Below are 23,490 nucleotides of genomic sequence, written 5' to 3'. Positions count from 1 at the left end.
GACAATGGATTGATCCTGGATTGGAACACAAGCTGTGATTCACCACTATGTTCGGTAATAGATCTAATTTGGGAACTTAAATGACCACCAAGACTCAGTCCTCAATTTATTGAGGGGCATTTAGGCCAGATGACTTTTTTTTTTATTTTTTTAATTTATTATTTTTATTTAATGTGTATGAGTGAATTGCCTGCATGTGTGTAAGTGCATCCATGTAGTGCAATGCCCATAGAAGTCAGAAGAGGTCATCATATCCCCTGGAACTGGTGATGGTTGTTAGCCACCATGGCCATGTGGGTACTGGGAATTGAGCTCAAGTCCTCTGCAAGAGCAGTCAGTGCTCTTAACCATTCAGCCATCTCTCTCCTTCTGCCAGATGAGTCAGCTGAAAGCCTACATTCCTGAGGAACTCTGCCCTCTTTTCTTATCATCACTGATTTTCTAATTACTGTTATCAAAGACCTTTACTGTCATCTTCCTATTCTGTGACATGCTCATGCTCAAAGGTAAGATGCTTAGACAACAATATTGTCTCATATCTGGCCTCCAAATAGCCTCACTAGCCACCAGGAGCAGGATTTCCTCAGTTACTTAAATTAATCTCCATGATGTCGGAGGATTTCTTATTAAACATATTTATGTATTTATGTATTTACTTATTTTTTTGTGCATATGAGTGTATTGTTTGCACATGTGTTAGTGTGCCCATGTCATGCAATGCTCATGGAGGTCAGAAGAGGACATCAGATTCCCCTGGAACTGAAGTTATGAAAGGTTGTTAACTACCATGTGGGTTCTAGGAGTCCACCCCAGGTCCTCTGGGAAAATAGCAGCTTCTCTTAACCACTGAGTCACCTCTCCAGACAGAAGTCAGAGGATTTCTAAAGATCCTGGCCATTCTTTCCTTTCTAACTCTTATTTCCTCACCCTATGAAATCCCAGCTGTGTAGGTGGGGGGCTTCAGTTCTCCTGTGATTGATCACCATCCAGGCATCCTTTGGAGAACCAGTTGTTCTTGCTCTTTACCCCAAGGGAAAAAAAGTTTCTTTATCACCTGTAACTTTCCAAGTGTAAGCGGGAGGTCAAAGAGCTGATGCAAGACTCTAGAAAGGGGAAACACACAGATGTGTTTGCATAGGAAGAGACAATAATCCCCCACCCCACGTCTGACTCAACACACCTTCCTCTCCCGCAAGTGCTGCGTGAAGTCAGGCTCTCCTCCCGAGCTCATAACCTTCTGTCACCAAGAGTGCACTGCTGATCCTGGTCCTTGTGGGATCCTGGTCCTTGTGGGAGCTGCTGGTGAGTTCCTTGCCATGCTCAGGCACTGTCCTTCTTGTTACCCAGAACACATGGACACTACTGTCTCTGCTGTCTCTCTTACCTACACTCTGACATTTATATTTTCCCTCCAGCATCCTCCTTCGACCTCTCCTGAGCTCACCATCTTCACCTTCCTCACTGCTTCCTAAATAGATTCCCTCCACCATCCTTTACAGAATCCAGGACTGTGATCTGAGAGGCTAGAACAGAAGGCTAGGTGGAGGGTCCATGACATGAATCAGTAGGCCTGCTGCTTGGATCCAAACAGCTCTGGGATATCTCCTTACAGAAGTTGTACTTGCTGAAACATTGTACTTACTGGCAACATTGAAAAACTACTTTTATACTGGGATTTAAGGTTCCCAAGTAGCATTACATTGCCAGACACAGCCATACATAACAACTACTTTTACCTTTGCCAGTTCCTGTGTTCCATGTTTAATCTGCCTGAATTTGCACAGATATTCCTCTCTATTCTGAACTCACTGTGCATAATTCAGTGATGTGAGGAACTGAGTATAGCTCAGTCTCCTCAAGAGCATTTCGCTAGCTAGTCCAAATCATCCTGATACCCTGAAAATCTAATATTCATGTGGAATATCAATTCAAGAATGAAGCAGGCAACAGGTGAGAAAACCAAATTACTGGATCCCAGCAAGTATGTTCTTAGGTGGCTTCTTTTCAGACTCTGATGATCAGAAGAAATCTGAGTCCTGCGGGATCTAGCTTTCTGACCTTCAGGATTTCACACAGGGGAAGCCTGCAACCTGTAGCACCTACTAGGGACAGAGTGTTTCCTTCTTTCCTACAGTCATTGTGGACGGTAAAGAATCTCAATAGTAGAAAGTAGCCATGAAACTGAAGGCTCCAGCCTCTAACATTCTGATCAATTCACTTCGTTCTGTTAGGGTCCGTGACTCAGTGGGTCTCTTCAGGAGAACAAATGCATGAGTATGGAGATGCAAAAATCAAGCAGAGTTTTATTAAACCAGCTAGCTGGGGCTGAACGTCCTTCCAAGACACACAGGTCTGGTTGGAGCGATCAAACCCAAGGCAATTTCAGGTAAAGATTATATAGACTCCCACAACCGTTACACAAAAGCCCATGCTTATACAACCAGTAGTTTCAAAGCAAGGATTTCACAAACCAATAACTTCAAAACAAGAAAAATGTTACACTCCCTTCAGGTGTCCCAATCGGGGAGGGATGGGTGGTATGTGCCTGGCACGACCCTTCCCTATTATCTTGTGTAAGCAGACAAGCCTATGTCACATGACACAGATCAGACAGGTCAGGCTCCGGGGGCGGTAGCACTTGCCCTTATCTCCAGATGCTTGTGTCTCCAGTTGAGTTAATTGGTTACAAGCAGTAAATTCAAACAAGTAAATTCAAGCAGTAAATTCAGACAAGCAGTAAATTCAAACAAGCAGTAAATTCCTCTTTCCCTAACAGTTCTTGTCTCTACTCAACCTGCTTTCCCTGTTGATGATGATGACAAGGCTACACCTGCCCAGAGAATTCTGTCCCCTACCAGGTGTCCCTGAACTCCGGCTACCACTTCTGTGGAGGCTCCCTCATCCATGACCAGTGGGTGGTGTCTGTGGCTCACTACTCAACAGGGAATAAGTTCTGGTCCCCTGACTACAGCACCCACATCCTGGGACATCTTGCAGAGGATAGCATCAGTTTGGTCAAGTGCCGAATTTGTAAAATGAATGGGAAAAGCCAATGAGAAAAGAAATCGCTGGGACTAGCTGACGTTCTTAAACACTGAGTGAGCACTGATGCAGAATAGATAGACTATCACACTGCAAACCCCAAGGACGGTTTATTTTACTATCATGGAAACCAATGAGGAAGCAGACAAGGACTTTCCACAAGAACTTCTAACAGGGTCCTATGGCAGGAAAATGAACTCAGGGTTTTCAGGAACAATGCTGAATATTGACTGATTCTTTATTTTCTTTTCCGTTGACTTTAATGTGTATTCAGAGCTGAGAATGTACCCACTGTCTCTACTCTGGGTTCTCAGGCATGACTATGCATAAGAAAGATGAGGAGAACATGTTAAAACACACAGTGCATCCAGGCATGATGCTGCATGCTTTTAATCCCAGCACTTGACAGAGATAGGCAGAGCTCCGGGAGATAGAAGCTAGCCTGGTCTATAAAGAGAGTTCCAGACTAGCTTGGGCTACAGGGCTTTCCTGTCTTAAAAAAAGAAAAAAAAACCCAAGTAATAAACATGGAGTGCAATGTCTCATTTCTTACATGCTAATTCAGTATGCCTAGAGTTGAGAGCAAAAATGTACACTTCTCACAAGGTCTGAAGTCATACTGATGAAGGCCTGGGCACCACACTTTGGGCACCACTAGATTAGATATCATAGAACAATAGTTCTTACCAAAGGAAAAAGAATGAGTCATAGTTCCTCTTTGTATTACCAGAGTCATAGAAGGTAAGATGAGCTTCAGATAGCTCCTTGTGTCTGCATCGTTGGATGCATGAAGGATTTTTGGTACAGCAGGATGAAGAGGCTGTATTGGCAGTCCTTGATCTCATCCTGTATACCATGTATCTGCCTCTGAACAAGAAAGGACCAAAATGCAAGATGAGCTGTCATACAACAGACCTCCACAGACTTCCAGAGTCACTCATGAATGGGAATACCTTGGGGTGTTTTGAACAATGGACAGAAAGCCTCTACCATGTCACCTTTTCCCAACAGCTGTATCCAAGTGAGACTGGGAGAGCACAACATCAATGTCCTTGAGGGCAATGAGCAGTTTGTCAGTGCTCCCAAGACCATCTGGTACCCCAACTACAATAGCAAGAACCTGGACAATGACATCGTGCTGACAAGCTCTCTTCCCCTGTAACCCTCAATGCCAGGGTGACCACTGTATCCCTGCCTACATCCTGTGTACCTGCTGGCACTCACTATCTCATCTCTGGCTGGGACAATACCCTGAGCCTTGGTGATGAGTAGGAACTTTCATTTATACTTTTTTCTCCCACACTATCCAGAACCAAGAATGTTTCTGATCTTAACCCATTATATTCCAGCCTTCAAACATATTTCCTTCAAATATATTTCCAGTGCCCAGTAAACAATTATGTAAACAGAACAGATGCAGAATGTGCTGTTATTGCTTTCAGGGAGGACATCAAAAATTCTATTCTGGGATCTAAAGCCACAGGACCTTAATTGAACATAATATCTTAGGGATAACACTAGCGGATGCACACAATGTTCAAGACTATGTTATTATTTCTAGCCTGGTCTGATTCATATTTCCTCTCTCCTGTCCTCATAGTGAACAAGCCCGACCTGCTGGAGTGCCTGGATGCCCCACTGCTGTCTCAGGCTGACTGTGAAGCCTCCTACCCTGGGAAGGTCATTCAAAACATGGTCTGTTCTGGCTTTCTTGAGGGAGGCAAGGATTCCTGCCAGGTGACTATCTCCCTTCATATATCAAGTCCTGTGTTCTCCTGGGAATGAGATTAGAATGCCCAAGGGTTTGAGGCAGGGAGGTTCATGCAGTGTTTTCCTCTGGATGGAATTTTATCTCCTTAGTAAGAACAGAGAATAGGCAACCATAATAAAGTCATGGAGTCACAGCTGACTAGAATGGAGTATTAAGGTCAGAATAAATGGGGCCCTATTTCTGCATACCTTTTCTTTACACACTCTGTTCTTCCTACCCAGGGTGACTCTGGTGGCCCTGTGATCTGCAATGGACAGCTTCAGGGAATCGTCTCCTGGGGCTATGGCTGTGCCCTGAAGGACAATCCTGGAGTGTACATCAAAGTGTGCAACTACATGGACTAGATTCAGTCCACCATTGCTGCCAACTGAAGGTCCCCAGTCCCTCTGCAGTTGCTATGCCAATAATGTGAATTTTTCCTCACTGTCAATGCCTGTGTTTACTCTTTCCCTTGGCTGTGGGAAACATGCTTCTGTTTACAGTGACACAGTTTTTCTCCCCCTTGAGAGATGTGGAGAGCTTCCTACTTTCCAATATATGTTGCAAGGAATAATAGTTCAGAATCATGTAAAGAGACAAAAAAAAAGATAAATGACAAAAGAATGAATGTTTTCTTGAGAAAATACATCTTTCAGAAAGCTGATGTTAAAAGGCTTTCTTGATAACCTTTTATGCTTCTATCTAATTTTAAATGAACATCATAATGAACAATTTCTGATTTATTTATTTGTACATGTGAGTGACTTCATGCATATATGTGCATGATATGTGTGTCTGGTGCCTTCAAAGGCCTGAAGAGAATATAAGATTCCCTGGAACTTGAGTTAGGGGAGGTTGTAAGCCACTATGTGGGTGCTGCAAACCGAACCCAGGTTCTCTGCAAGAGCAAGTGCTCTTAAGCACTGAGCCATCTCTCAGGCTCCTGAACAATTCATCTTAAAGAATGAACTGTATGTTCCCCAGCTCACATTTGGCATGGGAGGCATTCTCACTGGATAGGCAGAGTGACTTTTCCTGAAGTAGGGAGGGAAGGACAGGTCAGTTTGGGTGATTGAAACCCATCAAGATCCTAGCCCATGTATCTGCACAATGGAGTTGTATTCAGACATAAAGAATGAATTTGAGCTGAAGAAATGCTCAGCAGTTAAGAGCACTAAGTGCTCTTCCAGAAGACAGGGGTACAGCTCCCAGCATTCACATGATGGCTAACCACTATCCATAACTCCAGTTCCAGGGGATCTGATGTCCCCTTCTGGCTTTCATGGGCATTACATGAATGTGTGTACTATGTACTTGCTAAACACACACACACACACACACATATACACACACACACACACACACACACACTACCAAAAGAAAGAAAGAGCAACTCCAAATCAACAAAATCAGAGATGAAAGGGGAAACATCACAACATACAAAAAGATCCAGAACATTATAATGGAATGCTTTACAAACTTATATGCTGTTAAATTTGAAAACCTAAAAGAAATGGGTGTATATCTAAAATCATGGGGATCAGCAAGGATAAACCCAAAGAAATCAAAAGCTTAAACAGACCCATTACATGTAAGGAAATTGAAACAGTAATATAAAATTTCCTGACTAAAAACACTCCAAGCCCAGATGGAATCACAGCAGAATTTCACTAGACATTTAAAAAAGATCTATATGCAATACTACTTAAATTACTAAAAAAGATAGAAACAGGGAAAACTCCAAGTTCCTTCTATGAAGCCAGCATCACTCTAATACCAAAAACCAGTAAAGATACAACCAAAAAAGAGAAAACTAGACCCATATCCTTAACATAGATGCAAAAATTCTCAACAAAATACTTGCATGCCCATCAAAATCAGGAATCAGGCAAGGCTGTCCACTATCTCAACCTCTTTTTAATATAGTGCTTGAAACTCTTACTAAAGCAGTAAGACAGGAGAAGGAAGTTAAAGGAGTACAAATTGGAAAAGAAGAGGTCAAATTATCCCTTTTTGCAGATGATATGGTATTATACTTAAGAGATGCTAAAAAGTTCCATCAGAAACTCCTAGAAATGATTGACACCTTCAGTAAAGTGGTGCATTATAAAATTAATCTATGAAAGTCAGTAGATCAGTCAGTAGAAAGCCTTTCTACATACCAAGGACAAGCAGTCAGAAAAAGAGTCCAGGGAAACCCTACCTTTCACGGTAGCTTCAAAAATAATAAAATATCACAGAATAAATCTGATCAAAGACATTACAGATCTCTACAATGAAAATTTTAAATCTTTAAAGAAAGAGACTGAGGAAGACACAGAAGATGGAGAACCACCCATGCTAATGGACTGGAAGAATTAATATTGTGAAAATGATCATCCTACTAAAAGCTCTTTGTATATTCAATGCAATGTCAATCAAAGTTCCTATGACATTCTTCACAGAATTGAAAAAAAAAATGTCCTGAGATTAATATGGAAGCACAAAAGACCACAAATAGCCAAAGTAAATCTGAGCACAAAGAGAAATGCTGGGGGGGATTACTATACCAGATTTCAAACTATATGACAGCGCTATAGCCATAAAAACAGCATGGTACTGGCAGAAAAATAGACCCACAGACCAGTGGAACATAAGTGAAACCCAGACATGAGTACATGCAATTTCAGTCACCTGATATTTGACAAAGGGTCCAGGAGCTCTCACCGGAGGAAATGATGTACAAGAGCACTCATATTTAGCAAATGGTGCTGGCAAAACTGGATCCCCACCTGTAGAAGAATAAAACTAGACCCTTACCTTTCACTTTGCACAAAAGTCAGCTCCAAATGGATCAAAGAAATCGGAAACTCTTCTAACTTCTTGTTAGAAGAAAACATTGGCAGTAATCTACAAGATATAGGTATAGGAAATGACTTTCTAAATCAGACATCAGTTCCTCATGAATTAAGGTCAAGAATCAATAAGTAGGATCTTATTAAGCTAAAATGCTTTTGTACATCAAAAGAAATTACATCAAAAGAAGCAACCAAGGAAGTAAAGAGAAAACCCACAGAATGGGAGAAAATCTTCACCAGCAACACATCTGACAGAGGTTTAACATCCAGAATATATAACGATCTCAAAAAACAAAGCCTCAAGAAAGAAAGTAACCCAATTAAAAGATGGGCTAAGGATCTGAACAGAGAGTTCTCAAAAGAAGAAATAAAGGTGGCTTAGAAACATCTTTAAAAGTTCTCAGCATTTTTAGTAATTAGGGAAATGCAAATTAAAACCACTTTAAGATTTCATCTTACCCCAGTCAGACTAAGATCAAGAGAACAAATGATACCAAATACTGGAGAGCATGTGGGGAAAGGGGAATGCTAATTCACTGCTGGTGGGATTGCAAACTCTTGCAACCCTTATGGAAAACAGTGTTGAGAACTCTTTAAAAACTAACCGTTTGTCCCAGTTATACCACTTCTTGGAATATACCAAAGGATTCATCCTATTGCAGAGATACTTGTACATCCATGTTTGTGGATGCTCTTTTCACAGTAGCTAAGAGTTGGAAGTAACCTAAGCATCCCTTAAGTGATGAGTGGTTAGTGTAAATGTGATACATTTATATATGGAGCTCTACTCAGTGGAAACAAAAGATCAAATCATGAAATTTTCAGATAAATAGAATGTAACTAGAAACTGTTATACTAACTGAAGTATATCAGACTCAGGAGAAAAAAAAGGTATGTTCTCTCTTGTATTTGGCTCCCAGCACCAAGTCTTTATATGTGAATATGTATCCTGATGTAGCTACAGGACCCAGGATAATTAAAAGGAACCAGGGAGGTAAAGGGAAAGAAGGAACCTGAGAAGAACAGTAGGAGACAGGTGCTACTAAGGGAAAAATGGATAAAGTGGGAGTATTTAAATGGGGGAGAGGGAGGGTTATACAAGGAACTTTGGGGTTAAAGGGTAAGAAGGAGCTCAAGAGAGGTGGGACTATAGGAGACCAGCATTATCAAGGGAGAAATGGGGAAAATGGGGATACTTTAAATGGGGAAGTCATGGTGGGAGGATGAGACGGGGGTGAAAGAGGAGAGATAAATAACTAACTAGTGTAAAAGCCAGGGGAATCATATTAGTCCAGCAACCTAGTGACAAATTACATATATAATATCTCTACATGAGTTCTTGTGTATCGCTAAAGGCTACATAACAAGAACTAATGCCAAACAGGAAAAACCTTCCTTAGAGCCATTGGCAAGGTAGTGCAAGAGACTCCCAAAAAGGTTCCTAGGCTTGATATCAATGCCAGATATGGTCCCCATCTTGTGAAGTGGACCTTAAATACAATTAGAAGTATATGTGCCACTATTGCACCAGTGGGCATATCTTGGCAGGCCAGCTGTTGTGTTCTTAGCTTGCAGGATTAACCGATGGGTAAGGTTGATGATTACTATTTTTTAAGGTAGCATATATAACACCTGCCAGCATTATGAAAGATAGCCAGTAGAAATGAGGCTACGAAATCAGCTTGATTTCTCATCGTTCGTTCTACAGCTCATGTATGTAGCATTTCAGCAGTAGGGTCTTACCATGAAGTTCTGCTGCACAGCCAAGAGTAGGGGCAATGACCAGTATTGCTTCAGGGTCTGTAGGATCCCTTGTCAACAGCTTCAAAAGAAGGAGTCCATTCCTGGCATTGGGTTTTACTTTGTTAGCCTACAGTGTCTAGGAGGGGCAATGTCCTCTTGTTTTAAGGTAACTACTTTTAGTTTCTTTTCATAATGCATATATACATACTTTAAAAAGCTTCTGATTGGTAGGTTTTCTAAAGGCCTTTAGTTCTGGTTATCCCTTCCCATACTTCCTTTAGGAATCCTTTAAGAATCTTTTGTGATGCTGGTGTGGCTGTTATAAATTTGCTGTTTCCACATCTCTTGGAAAGTTTTACATCATACATTGGTTTTAATTGATAAAACTAGTATATTGTTATCCTTGTTGGCAATTATTTACTTTTAATACTAGAAATATATCATTCCATACTTTCCTGACATTTGTAGTTTTTGCTCAGAAGTCTGTGATTCTTACAAGTTTACCTTTGTGGATGGTTTTTTTCCTTCCTTATAATATTGTTTCTTTGTTGTGTGGACTTCGCATCTTGACTATAATGTCTCATGGAGAAATTCTTTTCTCGTCATGTTTATTCAGGGTCCTAAACCCCTCTTATACTTGAATGATTGTTTTTCCCCCTAGGCCTAGAAATCTTTCTGTTACAATTTCATTCAATAGGTTTTCTATGACTAGGTTTTATCTTACATGTTTCTACCATGTCAATTTTTAAGTTTGGACATGTGATTGTCCAGACTTCTTGAAAGTTATGATCTTGGTATTTTTTTAAAAAAAATTATGATGTCTAATGCAGCACTTTCTCAATCTTGTTTTCCATCTCCGGCATTCTTTCTTCTGTTTTGTCTAGTCTATTAGTGATGCTTTCCACTGTAATTTCTATTTCATTTGTTGAGTTTTTCATTTCCAACATTTGTATTGGTGTTTTTGTTTTATTTTCTTTTGTTTAAAAATCTCAACATCCTTATAGTTTTTTAAATCTATAGTCCGGACTTTCTTACCAAAGTCCTAAATTAATTTCATTATGCCGTTCTAGAGCTTGTTTGTATCCTTTCTGAAGTCATTTACCATTCTATAAGGAATTTTCTCTTTTTTCCTGTCACTTTAACCAACTCAGCATTTTTGAATTTGGTATTTCAGGATCTGTTATCTGTTGGATGCTGGATCTTCCTTCTTTGTGTGTTCTTAGGTATCACAGTTTGCACATTTGTTGGGATGGTGATCCCTTCCACTTTGGGGAGGGAATCTTCTTGGTGAATAGCCTTCTCTTGAGGGCCAAGTCCACATTACCCTTCAGACAAAAGAAAATAAATCACTATAGCAGTAACAATACTTTGATAACTATTTGTCTCATTCCTATGGTGAAATACCTTGACAAAAGAAACTTAATAAATGATTTATTTTGGTTGGCGGCTCAAGAGTAAGTCCAATATTCAACTCTCATTCAGTATCCATTTGTCTTTTGGACAGGTCAAATAGGAGAGTAAAAGGGAGATGTGGTGGGAACCCCCACCAATGAACCTTTCAAACCCTTGATGGTGGCACTAATTTCTACATTCCCTTCAGGGATGCAATATTGTTCTTGGTTCCCTATTTTCTCTGGTAGAGGCAACTCCAGTGGTTTCCATTTGGCCTTTCCAACCATAATAGCCCTCAGTTCACAACTGAGGGAACCAATGTGCAAATTCTGCCAACTTCTAAGTATGTCTATTCTAATGATACATTCTGGAACTGAGGGAATAACCACAGGAGTTCAGGGACCCACTGAGCCCACTGTGAGTCAGACATCAACCAAAACTCCATTTATCACCTGACCTCCATAAGCCCTTACCTTAACTGGATGGCCACAATGCATTTTAGGTTCTTCTGGAATCAGTGTTAACTCAGCACCAGTATCCAATAGTCCTCAGAAAGTCTGGTTATTTCCTTTTTCACAGTATACAGTTACCCGAGTAAAAGGCCACAGGTTCCACAGGTTCACAGGGGGAGAATGGGAGAAAGGTGAACAGCATAACTCTGGTATTGTGACAAGGTCCTGCCTCAAGGAGATACAGGCTTCCCTTCATTCAAGGGATTCTGGGTCTTTAAACTGGCTCAAGTCTGAAAATTGGTTGATTGGATAGGATTTTCTATTGCTAAGATACAATGTAGCCTTTTTGTCATTTGTTTCAGAGTTTTTCTGGTTAAACCGATTAAGTAAAAACTTAGTAGGCTTCCTATGTATTTGGTTTCTGGAAACACCATGATTGATTAACCAGTACCAAAGGTCCAATCAGGTTTTTCCATTATAGGCATTGCTCTGCCATTCTGCCTATTAAGGTAACTACTCACCTTGCCTTTGGCAATTCAGTGTGCCACCTGGCTCCTACTCCAGCATCCTGCTAAATCCACCACATTTAATCCATGCAATTGAGCAGCAGAATACCCAACTATAAGATCTGACAGAAGGGAAAAAACAAAAACAAAGCCCATCAAATGTGCTGGTGCCTCTCTCACCATTTTATGTCTTACAAGATCAGTGAAAGGCGTGTCTTCTGGGCCCTCCCATTGTGGAGGAATTGGTTTTACATAGTGAATCCACTGTACCGTTCCAATTTGCCAGAGCCTTAAAACAGCTTTATCAACACTAAGCCAAGGAATACCAGGCATTTCCAACTCTTTCTCAGTAGGACATCTTTTAACAAATACTTCAGCTAACCAATCAAATAAAGTTTCAGCACCTTTCTTTTTTTAATTGTGTGAGCTTCCATATTAAACCCACAATCTCTGCTCAGTGGGTTCATATTGATAAACTCAGCCTGATTCAGTATTATGTTCCTTTCACCATTACCCCACATCCTTAAAATCTATTGCCACAATATCCCCCAAACTTTTTGTATAAATTAGAAAATTCACTAAGTTAGTTAGTGGTATAAGGCATTTCATAATAGACCACACTTTCTATCTCACCTCTAGGGGCCTTCTTAGTTTGAGTCTAGTTACAAGTCTAGAGGCAGCAACTGGTGGGCACTAATGGACATCAACATTGTCTTGCCTTGTCAGATTAATCCATTAGGCAAAGGTGGAGAGGGTTGGTCTGTAGGGCTTGGGAGTAGGGAGGCATTATCTGACTAATGGAAAGAAAATGGGGAAGCAATCAGAAAATGGCAAGGCCAAGCCACCCTATCAGGGGGCCATCTGAGGAGGTGGGGGATTGGAGTGCAGAGTGAAGAAGCCCCGGGGACTTGTGGGTCTGGAAACAAACCCACTTTATTAAGAGTTCAACAGTTTTTTATACAGAAAAGAAACCAGCAGTTATGTACGGCTTTTGCAGTTGCATACAAAGCATTAGAACATTTTTAGACAAAGAAATAGGAACAGTAATTTTCTGCTGGTGTCAGTTAAAGCAATCACCTAGCAGGATATTTATACCTTTCTCAGAGCTATTGCCTGCTGATGTATTGATCAAGATGCTCATTCTCTCAGACAGGGAAGCTAAGATGCCTTTCTTAGAATGAGGAACACAGTCAGCCTATCTGATCTGGCCAACTTCCTCTACTAAACATGCAGCTGTTCTGCATGTCAGGGTCCTGAGACTCCTGTGTTCAGGGTCTCACCCATAAGCAGAGGCTGTGGTTTGACCTCCAGGTCTCAGGTTTTACTCATTCAAAGGCAGGTCATCCTAGTTGTCAACAAGAAAAGCAACCTGCAGTTCACCATCTACTAGGTGAGGCATTCACTGTAAGCTAACAGCTGGCTTCTGCACCTCTGGTCTTGACCTCTGCCACTGCAATCATGACCACTCCAGAAGGGAGAAGGAACTAAGGGAAAAATATCTATCAAGGCCTCACAATGGTGCATACCTGTTGCATTACTATTAATGAATGGAAAGAAATGTCTTCACAGTATGAAGCATAGAGACAGAGGAAGTTCTTATCTTCCCTCTGGACCTAGCAACAAGCCCTAGATGTGTTTTCTCTGGGTACTAAAAGGTTCCCACCAATGACATAGCAACAATGGTCTTGTCATTCATGCCAGTGAATGCACACATTAGCACCTTTATTACAACCCCCACCTTCAAAAATACAGATAATTAATTCCTTAAAAATTAATTTGCTCATTATAATGTTCATTTAAAAATCACGTGTAGGCAGAAAATGCTACAAAGAAGGATTTGTAATATCATCTCCATGAAATATATTTTTCTAAGGAAAATAGCCATCCTTTTCTCATTTATCTTTTGAATTTTGTCTCTTCACATGCTACTGAACATGTACTTAACAGCCATGCTGTGTATTTTGAGATGTAGAATTTTTCCACACCTCCCAAAGGGATAGATGTATGACCATGAATCAGAACATATTTCACCAGGCGGAGGGATAGGAAGTGCAAGCAGACACAAGCAGTGACGACAAATTCACTTTATTGGCGTAGTGACTGCAGAGGGACTGGAGGCCTTCAGTTGGCAGCAATGGTGGACTGAATCCAGTTCACGTAGTTGCACACTTTGGTGTACACTCCAGGAAGGCCCTTCTGGGCACAGCCATAGCCCCAGGAGACGACTCCCTGAAGCTGTCCCTTGCAGACCACAGGGCCACCAGAGTCACCCTGGGTAGAGGAATACAGACTATAAAGACATGGACGTGGAAAGAGGCAACATCTGAAATGAACTTAATATGCCATTCTAAGTGTCCTGTGGTTCCATGTTTTTCTCATGGTGGCCTAGCCTGTGTATTCACTAAAGAGATCCTGCCACCCAGAGGATACTTCCTCAATTCTTCATGGAGCCACTGCATGAACACCCCTTACCTCATACCTTTGAACATTCAAATGCCCTCCCAGGAGAACAAGGGTCCTGACATGTGAAGGGAGTTAGTCACCTGGCAGGAATCCTTGCCTCCCTCGAGGAAGCCAGCACAGACCATGTTTTTGGTGATCTGCCCAGGGTAGGCAGCTTCACAGGCAGACTGAGACAGCAGTGGGGCATCCAGGCACTGCAGCAGGTCAGGGTTGTTGACTTTGAGAAAGGTAAGGGTCAAAGAAAGAAGAAACGTTAGTCAGAATGCTCTGTGCAACAGTAATTTAGCCCAAACACCAGTGGATATCCTCTAGAAATGACAGTAAGAGTTTAAGTCCCAGGAAAGAACTGTAGCTCTTTAGAACTCCAGAATGACCATTATTGATCCTGTTCTTGGAAGGATAATAGTAACAGCCTGCTGGGTGTTTGTTCTCTCCAGGTTCCGAAGATCTCTTCTTGGGACTTTGTATCTCTCTGGTACCCTGCAGAGCCTTCTTAGAGTGGACATTTCAAACACATTTGCAGGATGCAAACCAATGTGTTCAAACTGAGACATGCTTGGTTCTGGGAAATATGAGGAGAGAGGGATATAGTAGGGGAAAGGTCGTACTCACCACCGTTGCTCAGGGTGTTGCCCCAGCCAGAGATGAGACACTGAGTGCCAGCAGGTGCACAGGAGGTAGGCAGAGATACAGGGGCCACCCGGGCATTGACGGTTACAGGGGAAGAGAGTTTGATCAGCATGATGTCATTGTCCAGTGTCTTGCTACTGTAGCTGGGGTGGCGGATGATCTTGGAAGCAGTGATGAACTGCTCATTGCCCTCAACGACGTTGATGTTGTGCTCTCCCAGTCTCACCTGGATGCGGCTGTTGGAAGAGGAGGCACGATAGAGGCTTTTTACCTGTTGCCCAAGGTAGCCCAGAGTTCTCTGATTCTTTTTCCTGAATAGTATAGACTTGGAAGGAGGCCTGATTTAGCATCACAGGAGTAGCAGTGGGATGGTGGACATGCACTTGTATGAGACCCAGTCCCTTTCTGCTCCAGAAGCAGATTGTGTGTAGAGGAAGTAGTAGAGGACTGCAGTTGGACACTCTCATGATCCTGCTATCCAGCAGCCCCATCCTGTACCCAGGATGGTAGATACAAAACAGCTACTTGAATTCATGTTTATCTTCTGTGTCTTTGCTAGGTTGGAGCCAGGACTAAATCCTTTTCCTTCTCTTGTTCTCGTTACTATTGTTTTGATGCATCTAATTCCTTTGAAAGGAATTCTGTGAAACACAGCAGGAGTGGCACCTGGCAACTTGTAAATTCACCTTCTTCATCCCTTCCTAAACCTTCAGAATCATCTAGGTAGTTCTAACGCATATTTGTGTCCGACACCCTTTGGTGTAGACAGTGACTCTCAGTTTTCTCTATGTGGTAAAATCAATAGAAATAGAAGTTTTCAAAAGCTCACCAACTTTCCACAGTTTAATGAAAAAAGGAGTTGAATGCCGGGATACAGGACCCAGGTGTTACTAATTTTACAATTCTTTGTATGACTTCATGTTTGGTTCTTTCTATACCAAAACTATCTTTCCTTTCATGACCCATAGCCCTTAATGTTTTATTGAGTTATTTAGGAGTATGAGAAATTTCCTTTTCTGCATCCTTATTCGCCCTAAATACCTGCATGTCAGCTGCAGTCAGCAACCTCTCTTCTCCAGGATTCTTCCAATCCACTTCATAACCCCATCAATTGCCTGATCTGACGCTTTACTTTAAGAAGAGTCCTGGTATGTGTTCTCTATAGTCAGGACCCAGTACTTACGACTTGTAGCAGTGAGCCGCAGATACCACCCACTGGCTGTTGATGAGGGAGCCTCCACAGAAGTGGTAGCCAGAGTTCAGGGACACCTGGTAGGGGATGGAATTCTTCTGGCAGGTGTAGCCTCCGACGATCTTGTCATCGTCATCCACAGGGAAAGCAACTTGAGTGGAGACAAGAAGAAAGAATCCATTTCAACAAACGCTGGAAAGTGGAGCCCTCAGAGCTGTGGCAGCCCTCAGCTAATTAGTACTCCTTAATGAGTACAGCAATTGCATGCAACGAGGGAGCACTCTTTCCCCAGTAGGCAAAAGGCAGCTTGCCGTCGTCCAAAAGACCAGGCTCTGTGGGACATATGGTAAGATATTCTCTAGGTGACAGATTCTGTTCTGGCAACAGAAATAGAAGCACAAGGAATACCTCAGCATGCCCTCAGTGGTGGGTGCAGACCCACAAAACGCTTCCTTCTCATTTTCTTCATTTGTCTATACCCTGTGGCTATTGGAACTTAAGGGGATCAGGATGGTTCAGACTAGTTTGGAGCATGTCCTGGGTGTGTGGACCTTGGTTGTACTCAGATGCTCTCAGCTCAAGTCAGTGTAGTGAGGGCAGAATAGAGAGAAGAGCTGGGGATTACTTAGGTAGGACAAAGGGAGGTATTGGTTGAGATCTGTGATTTTTCACTTTGGTTGAATATTTCCAAGTCTTAAACTCACATCGGTACCTTAAAACAAAATACACAGGCAGCACCCTAAATATATGAAGTCAGAGTTTCAAGGAGTTCAACTCTGGTATAATGAGGGTTTCAATTTCATTATGACTATTCTTCCTTAAAAGCAGCTATCTATGACAGAGTCATCCCTGAACCATTGAGGCCAATCAGTAGGCCTTCTGGTTTCTTTCCTGGAAACTCCATCTGCCTTCCATTTCCAACTTCTCTGCTCACAACCCTGAACAGAAAGGATAGTATAGCAGGAATAGGAAAGATAAGGAAAGCAGACACTTGGGAATCCAAGGTGCTGGAAAGGGAAAGAGGATATAAGAGTATAGGGAAGATAAGAGAGGCAGTCCTGATGGCAGGGTCTATGTTTTCTAGGAGTACTAATGGCAGTACCTGGGGTAAGGCATGGAACTCACCAGCAGCTCCCACAAGGGCCAAGATCAGGAGTGCACTCATGGTGGCAGAGGGTAATGAGTGCTTGAGGGGCACCTTCTTTTATACTCCTCTGGAGGGCAAGGAGAGTGCTCAGGGTGAACAGCACTGCCCCTGTGCAAGCATACCTGCAGCTTTCCCCTTCCCACAGTCTTGCATCAGCTCCTCTCTGTTTACCTACTCTTTGGATAGGTGAAAAATACATATAAAGAAACTTTTCTTCTTGGTGCAGAGAACAGCTGATTCTTGAAAGGAAGTTGAGATGGGGGAACAGTGGAAACCAAGCCTCCGTTTGGCCCTTCTTAGGCTGAGGAAGTGAAGCTTGGATGGGGGAGAATGGTCATGGTCTCTAGATATTCCCTGACTTCATGGACACTCATTTCATATACTCTGAGGAAAACCTGGTATTGGTAGCTAGATGGCTGTTCAGAGACGCAGGGACCTTGTGAGAGTAAAAAGTGTCATCTGTTTCTAATACCTGTGAGTTCCCAACCTTTCTCTCTAGAAAACTCCACTAGATAGGGAAGTCCCATGCCAGGGCTTCAGTAATCAGAATTAGAGCCCAAAGCAACATTGTGAAGAGAGAAACAGAATTGGCTAATACCTTTCACTTGGCTTTCTTTTCTAACAAGGTTCATGGATGTCAAGCATTTTGAAGGAGGATGGATGAAAGTCAAGTAAGGGCTTCTCCAACATGCTACAGGATAGACCAATACCACACTCATCTTTCTCTTTACTGTCATGATCTTGACTCTCATTGTTCATGCTTAGCACGCACACTGTCTTAGCATTCTGTATTGAAGTTTAAAAGTTCCCCATCTTCTTGGAGAAGGCAACCTGAGCTAGGAGTGTATAACCCAGACTGGAATGTGAAGAAGGGTTTGAACAATGCCAAGCATGTTTTCTGACCAGAGAATTCTTCCAGCAGAGAGAAAAGGGAGTCATGATCTGAGTTCAAAATAAAAGATATGGGAAGATTCTTGTATTCTGTATGTTACGTTTAGTGATACTATTATGCCAGACATAGTTCAGAATAAACTTTCCTATTGGCGATATGCAGATGAGTCTAACCAAAGCCACTAAGTTCCAACCCTGAAATTTATTGAGGCATGACCTCCTCATAGGAGTGTATTGACAGGTAATAACAGAGATTATGTCTAATTACATGAGTCAATTGGAGGAGACATGTTACAGGATTTACTTATTTCTTAGTCTAATATTAATGTGGTTGAGGAAGAGGATCAAACAAAGTTTATGCTTGAATTATCTAAAACATAGAAAATGGATGAATGGTTTGGAGATGCTGAACAAAGTTTAAAAATCTGAGCTCAGAATCTGGTGATCGGTTTTGATGTGGCAAGCAGGCAAGAAGATGGAGGAAATGGGAACTAGAAAGTACTCTAGAAAATAATGATGTAGAGCTGGAAAGTACCTTTTGTACCCATCCCTGGTGTGGCTGAGCAACCACACAAGAGAGCTGGTACTCAGAAAGCTTACTTGTATACTATTAATCTTCTTAAATGGCTCATAGACTCATGTCCAAGTGGGAGTACAGTTGTATCTGTACAATGCCTTGAGATAGCTAGCCTTTCATTTTTTTTTTTTTTTGCTTCCTTATTATTTTTTTTTAAACTTTTGAGACAGGGTCTCCCTATAGCCCCAGCTGACCTGAAACTCACTATGTAGACCAGGCTGGCCTCGAACTCACAGAGATTTGCCTGTCTCTGCCTTCCAAATGCTGGGATTAAAGGTGTGCACCACCATGCCTGGCTGCTTCCTTTTTTAAATTGAATTTTTTTCTGTATTATTTTACAGAACATCTCATCTCAAACAATCTTAATCATCTTTATACCCCCGTTCCCACTGGTATCCTCCCACCGTACTCCCTACTGGAGTCCATACTCGGTCATCCCTGTTAAGGCCCACTGGGTTGTCAGTGTCCCCAGCCAGTCCCCAGCTGAAGTCTGTCCACTGAGTGTAGTCAGCCTATCTAGAGTACTTTGTTTTAGGAAGATCAGCTCTTCTTCATCTAGCAGCAGTCAGTTGCCAACATGCCTTCAGATAAGACTGGAGCCTGCTGTTCATTTTCCCAGGTCTATGCTGGATTATTGTCTGCCTGAGTTTGCATGGGTCTTGTGTATGCTGACACCATTGGCATAGAATCATATGAGCAGGCTCCCAGGAGCTTGTAGGACTCTGTTTCCATATGGTCATGCACATCCTCCTTGGCTCTTACAATCTTTCTACGTCCTCTTCCGCGATGGCCCCTGAGCCTTGGGTGGGTGAAGTTTAGTAAAGGGGTCCTGTCCAAGGACCATCATTCAGCAGACTCTTGATCTCTACCATTTGGCCGTTTGTGACCTTTTGTGTTCCTGGCCTTCCACTGCATGAGGGAGCTTCATTACTGAGAACTGAGAGGTTCATTACTGCCCTCTTCTTTATCCCTGTTATATGTTCCATGATCCTTAGGTGTAGAGGTTGCATTGTAGATGTGTCACTTAGGCCTGGGCAATTCATAGACAATGACCGTGTGTGACCATTTGTGGTTCTTGGTAATAGTCTCTGGCTGGTGCAAAATGAGCTTCTTTGAGGAATGGTGACTAGAATGTTTGTCTGTAAATATAAGGATACATATTTTGCAGATAGCAAGAAATCACATTAGTCTAGTGTGTGACAGTCTTGGAGTTTTCTCTAAGATCTATGGCTACTCCAGCCATGTGTATTAGGTTATGTTTATAGTACCACACTTGAGTTTCCTACCGTTGAGTGGGTGTTTAGTCAAATTAGGTAGCTGTTGATTGCCCCCAAGATAAAAGTACTACCACTGCAGCAATGATGTATGCTGTACAGCCATTGATGTGGTTATTTGGTCTTGAAACTGGTGTTGGATCATCCACTGATGTATTCCCTTGGTACCTTCATAGTGTTCTCCAAAGCAATGAGAGCTAGCTTTGAGGGGATGTGGTTACAGGTCAGTTGCACCTGTATTACTCCAAATCCTGTGTCTGGAGTATGTTCTGTCTTCAGCAGTAGGTTCTTACTTTCAAGTTCTGGGAGGCCATCAAAGGCTGTGGCAATACCCTGAGTAATTTGGGGAGTCTCTTGGACCACCCTGGCCAACAACTCAAAGGAAGGTATCTCCTGTCTGGCACTGTTTCTTGTTATACCCTTTCAGCTTTTATAAACATTTTTATGGGGAAATATGCAGAAAGAAATTTTTTCTAATTATGGATGTAGAAACTATGACTCATATGAATTTATTTTTGTCCAAGAAGTTATCTAAAAGTGGCATGGTGTCTCAAGGCTCCAGAAAGATATGGGAACTCTTGTGAAGTGTGAGATTTGCCACAGATGGCATCCAAAAGGTTTGCTGGAGGTCAAACTAAAGGTCCCCAGGGAACAAATTGTATATATGGCTCCATCCTGGCATCTGTCTTCCTGGCAGAGCATGAGCACAAAATGTCTGTTTTACCTAGAATTGTGCCTCAGAGCCTTACTTTACATGACCCCACACCTATTTGGGCCACATCTAACACAGGAACACATATCTCTGTGCTCATAACCAGCGGACAGAATGTTAGGATATCATATGTTTAGCCTGGCCAATAGGTGAATTTTCTGTGATATAATTAAAATGTTGTTGAATTGTTTTCTTGCTGTGAAGTACTTGCAGGAACACTGTTTTGGAGGATAACGTCAGACATTGCTCTAGCACCTGTACATTCCAGCATACAGTGTGTATGTGGTCTACAAAGAGGTAATCCTCAGCAAAAGATTGAATATCATTTTGGCAAAATGGATGTTCTGATTGATTCTTCTCACCCTGATGCTACCTGAAAAGAAATACCAAAAGGCATAGCATGATGGTTTCTATACTTAAAGCTTAAAGTTCAAACATTAGATATTATGCACTATAATTTGTAGCCTGAGATAAGCTTTCTTCAAAGTGGCATGAATCACAGGCAGAGAAGACAACTGTAGAGAGAGACTGTTGCCTCACACTCTAAACTGAGATGAACAGAGTAGGTTTTGATCCAGCTCATTATACTCCATCTAGATGTCTGTGCAGTTTCTGCTACTGTTCTACCTGAACTGTAAATTCCTTTGTGTCCTTCTCTAAAACATTCTCCTAGTCCCCATTCAATGCTTACCAGGAATGGACTCCCTCTGTTAAAGCTGCTGAACAGGAGTTGAATAGACCGCCCATCAACAGTGGCCACTTCCCTCTTCTTGGTTATCAGTCAGAACTTGACAGTAAGAGCCCACTGCTGAAGAAACTGCATCCATAAACCGTAGAACAAATGACGTGAAATCCAGCTGATACTGACTTCAGAGCTTCTTTCATAGCACTAGAAACTGTTGTGCATGCTATTGGAAGAGAAAAGTAATCAGCAACCTTGCCCAGACGTGAATCCTGTGAGCTGCAACAACAACTGGCCTGGTAAGATATTTCCATTTCTACAATATTGGCATGAATGTATGGGAGTAACTAATCATCTTCTGACTAGACATAAGCCCTGATTCACAAGATGGATCCCATACCTGACACTGATATCAGGCCTAGGAACCTGTGACTGAACAGGTCACAGGCCATAGGAGAGAGCCTACTACTATTATTCTCCTAAATAGACATAATACTAAACTGACTTCTAGTGACTTATTGCTATACCCATAGATTAATATATCTTTCAACTGTACCAGAGAAATCTCTTCCAGAGAACCATAACTGGCCAACATGCAGAGAATAAGAGACTATGGAGTGCTTATCCCCGATTAAGACACATATCAGACTTCTACCTTACAAGGCACAGGGATTATTGCAGAAAAGGCAGCAACAAGTTTGTAAGAGTCAAAGGAGTTGGATGATCACAAAGGAACAGTGTTTTCCAGACAACCGGGCAGTTACACATATGAGCTTACAGCAATGGTGACAGCGTGCACGAATCCCATATAACCTCGAGTCAGACAAAATCCTGGCATAGAAGTGAGAAAGTCGGTAAGAAAACCCAACCTTGGCTGAGGAATCACTAACTCATCCCATAGCTGCCGGGAGGGGACAGAGTCAATCTTCTTTAAAGGCATGGCCTTGTATAGGTTATCCAGGCTCCATTGAATGTTTAAGAGATAAATAAAATCAAAGATGAAATTAAGGAAATAGAAATGAAGAAAACACAACAAATAGTCAATGAAATGAGGAGTTGGTTCTTGAAAAATTAACAGGATTTACTAAAACCTTTAGGTAAATTAACCAAAAGGAAGAGAGAGGACCCAAATGAACAAACTCAGAGATAAAAGTAGAAACATGGCAACAGACCCTGAGGAAATTTGGAAAAACATTGAAACATCTCTTAATTCTCACTAGAGAATATCTCTTAAACAGCAGATGGTGATTAACACAGAAACCCACAAGTGGCCAATATGCAGAGAAGAGGAGGTGGCAGAATGCTTACCCCTGAAAGGGGCACCTGTATTATACTTCTGCCTCCCAAGACTCAGGAATGATTGCAGGAGAGGAAGTGGAACGATTGTAAGAACCAGAGGTGGCGGATGACCATGAACAAATAGAATTTTCCAGACAGGAGGTCAGTTACTCATATGAACTCACAGCAGTGATGACAGCATGCACAAGACAAGCTCAAATCAGAGACAAAACCATAGCATAGATGTGAGGGAAGTGGGTAAAGAACCCAACCCTATCTGAGGAAGCATTGGAAACTCTTTCAAGGATGTGACTCTTGGTAGGTTAGTGGATGAACTCACACTGAAGGATATGTGGGGACACTATTGGACTTTGAGACACACACACACACATAATACTGCCTATGTATAATATTACATTAAACTGGGTATTATGCAGCAAAAGTAGATCAGATATGTTAGAGGATCTAAATGACATCAAAATATATTGTATGAAAATCACAAATCTAGGGTAAGAGATACCTACCAAGGTACAAGAGGGATACAAAACATCAAGTAGAGAGGACCAGACAAGAAACTTCCCATGTCACATAATACTCAAAACACTAAATATATGAAACAGAGAAAGTATATTGGAAGTTGTAAGAAAGGTCAAGTCACATGTAAAAGCAGACCCATTTCAAGAGCAGCTGACTTTTCGACTGAGACTATGAAAGCCAGAAGGGTTTGGACCTACGTTGTACAAGTCATGAGGGAACACAGATTCCAGCCCAGACTGCCATATCCAAAACCCTAGTTGTAATTGAAGGAGAAAGAAAACCTTTAAATGATAAAAACGGTTTTAGGAATTTATGTCTACAAATCCAACTCTATAGAGAATGTTCAAAGGAATATTTGGTCGGAAGAGAAGAATAAACACTCTCA

The 23,490-nt window shown here is 41.8% G+C and overlaps 1 protein-coding gene and 2 gene segments (V, D, J or C); all 3 read right to left on the bottom strand.

Annotated features, from left to right (window-relative positions):
- The window catches only part of LOC103730388, a 148,490-nt gene that overhangs the window by 52,439 nt on the left and 72,561 nt on the right, over positions 1-23,490 (bottom strand).
- The window catches only part of LOC115069533, a 138,734-nt gene that overhangs the window by 48,314 nt on the left and 66,930 nt on the right, over positions 1-23,490 (bottom strand).
- LOC103730385 (anionic trypsin-2-like) lies at positions 13,790-17,172 on the bottom strand. Its single transcript, XM_008828603.2, has 5 exons — positions 17,133-17,172; positions 15,999-16,158; positions 14,798-15,051; positions 14,266-14,402; positions 13,790-13,993 (listed from the first exon to the last, which is right to left on the bottom strand). Exons 1-5 carry the CDS (start codon positions 17,170-17,172, stop codon positions 13,844-13,846), a joined length of 741 nt encoding a protein of 246 aa, XP_008826825.1. The 3' UTR covers positions 13,790-13,843.

The sequence above is a fragment of the Nannospalax galili genome, unplaced genomic scaffold, assembly GCF_000622305.1.
Source record: "Nannospalax galili isolate Female #2095 unplaced genomic scaffold, S.galili_v1.0 scaffold233, whole genome shotgun sequence".
NCBI lineage: Eukaryota > Metazoa > Chordata > Mammalia > Rodentia > Spalacidae > Nannospalax > Nannospalax galili.
This window is presented reverse-complemented; position numbering and strand designations above follow the sequence as displayed.

Coding starts and splice junctions, on each gene's coding strand:
- LOC103730385 (XM_008828603.2), bottom strand. CDS start 17,172: ATGAGTGCACTCCTGATCTTGGCCCTTGTGGGAGCTGCTG. Junction 16,159..17,132: donor GGCCCTTGTGGGAGCTGCTG/GTGAGTTCCATG, acceptor TCTCCACTCAAG/TTGCTTTCCCTGTGGATGAC. Junction 13,994..14,265: donor GAGGCAAGGATTCCTGCCAG/GTGACTAACTCC, acceptor TCCTCTACCCAG/GGTGACTCTGGTGGCCCTGT.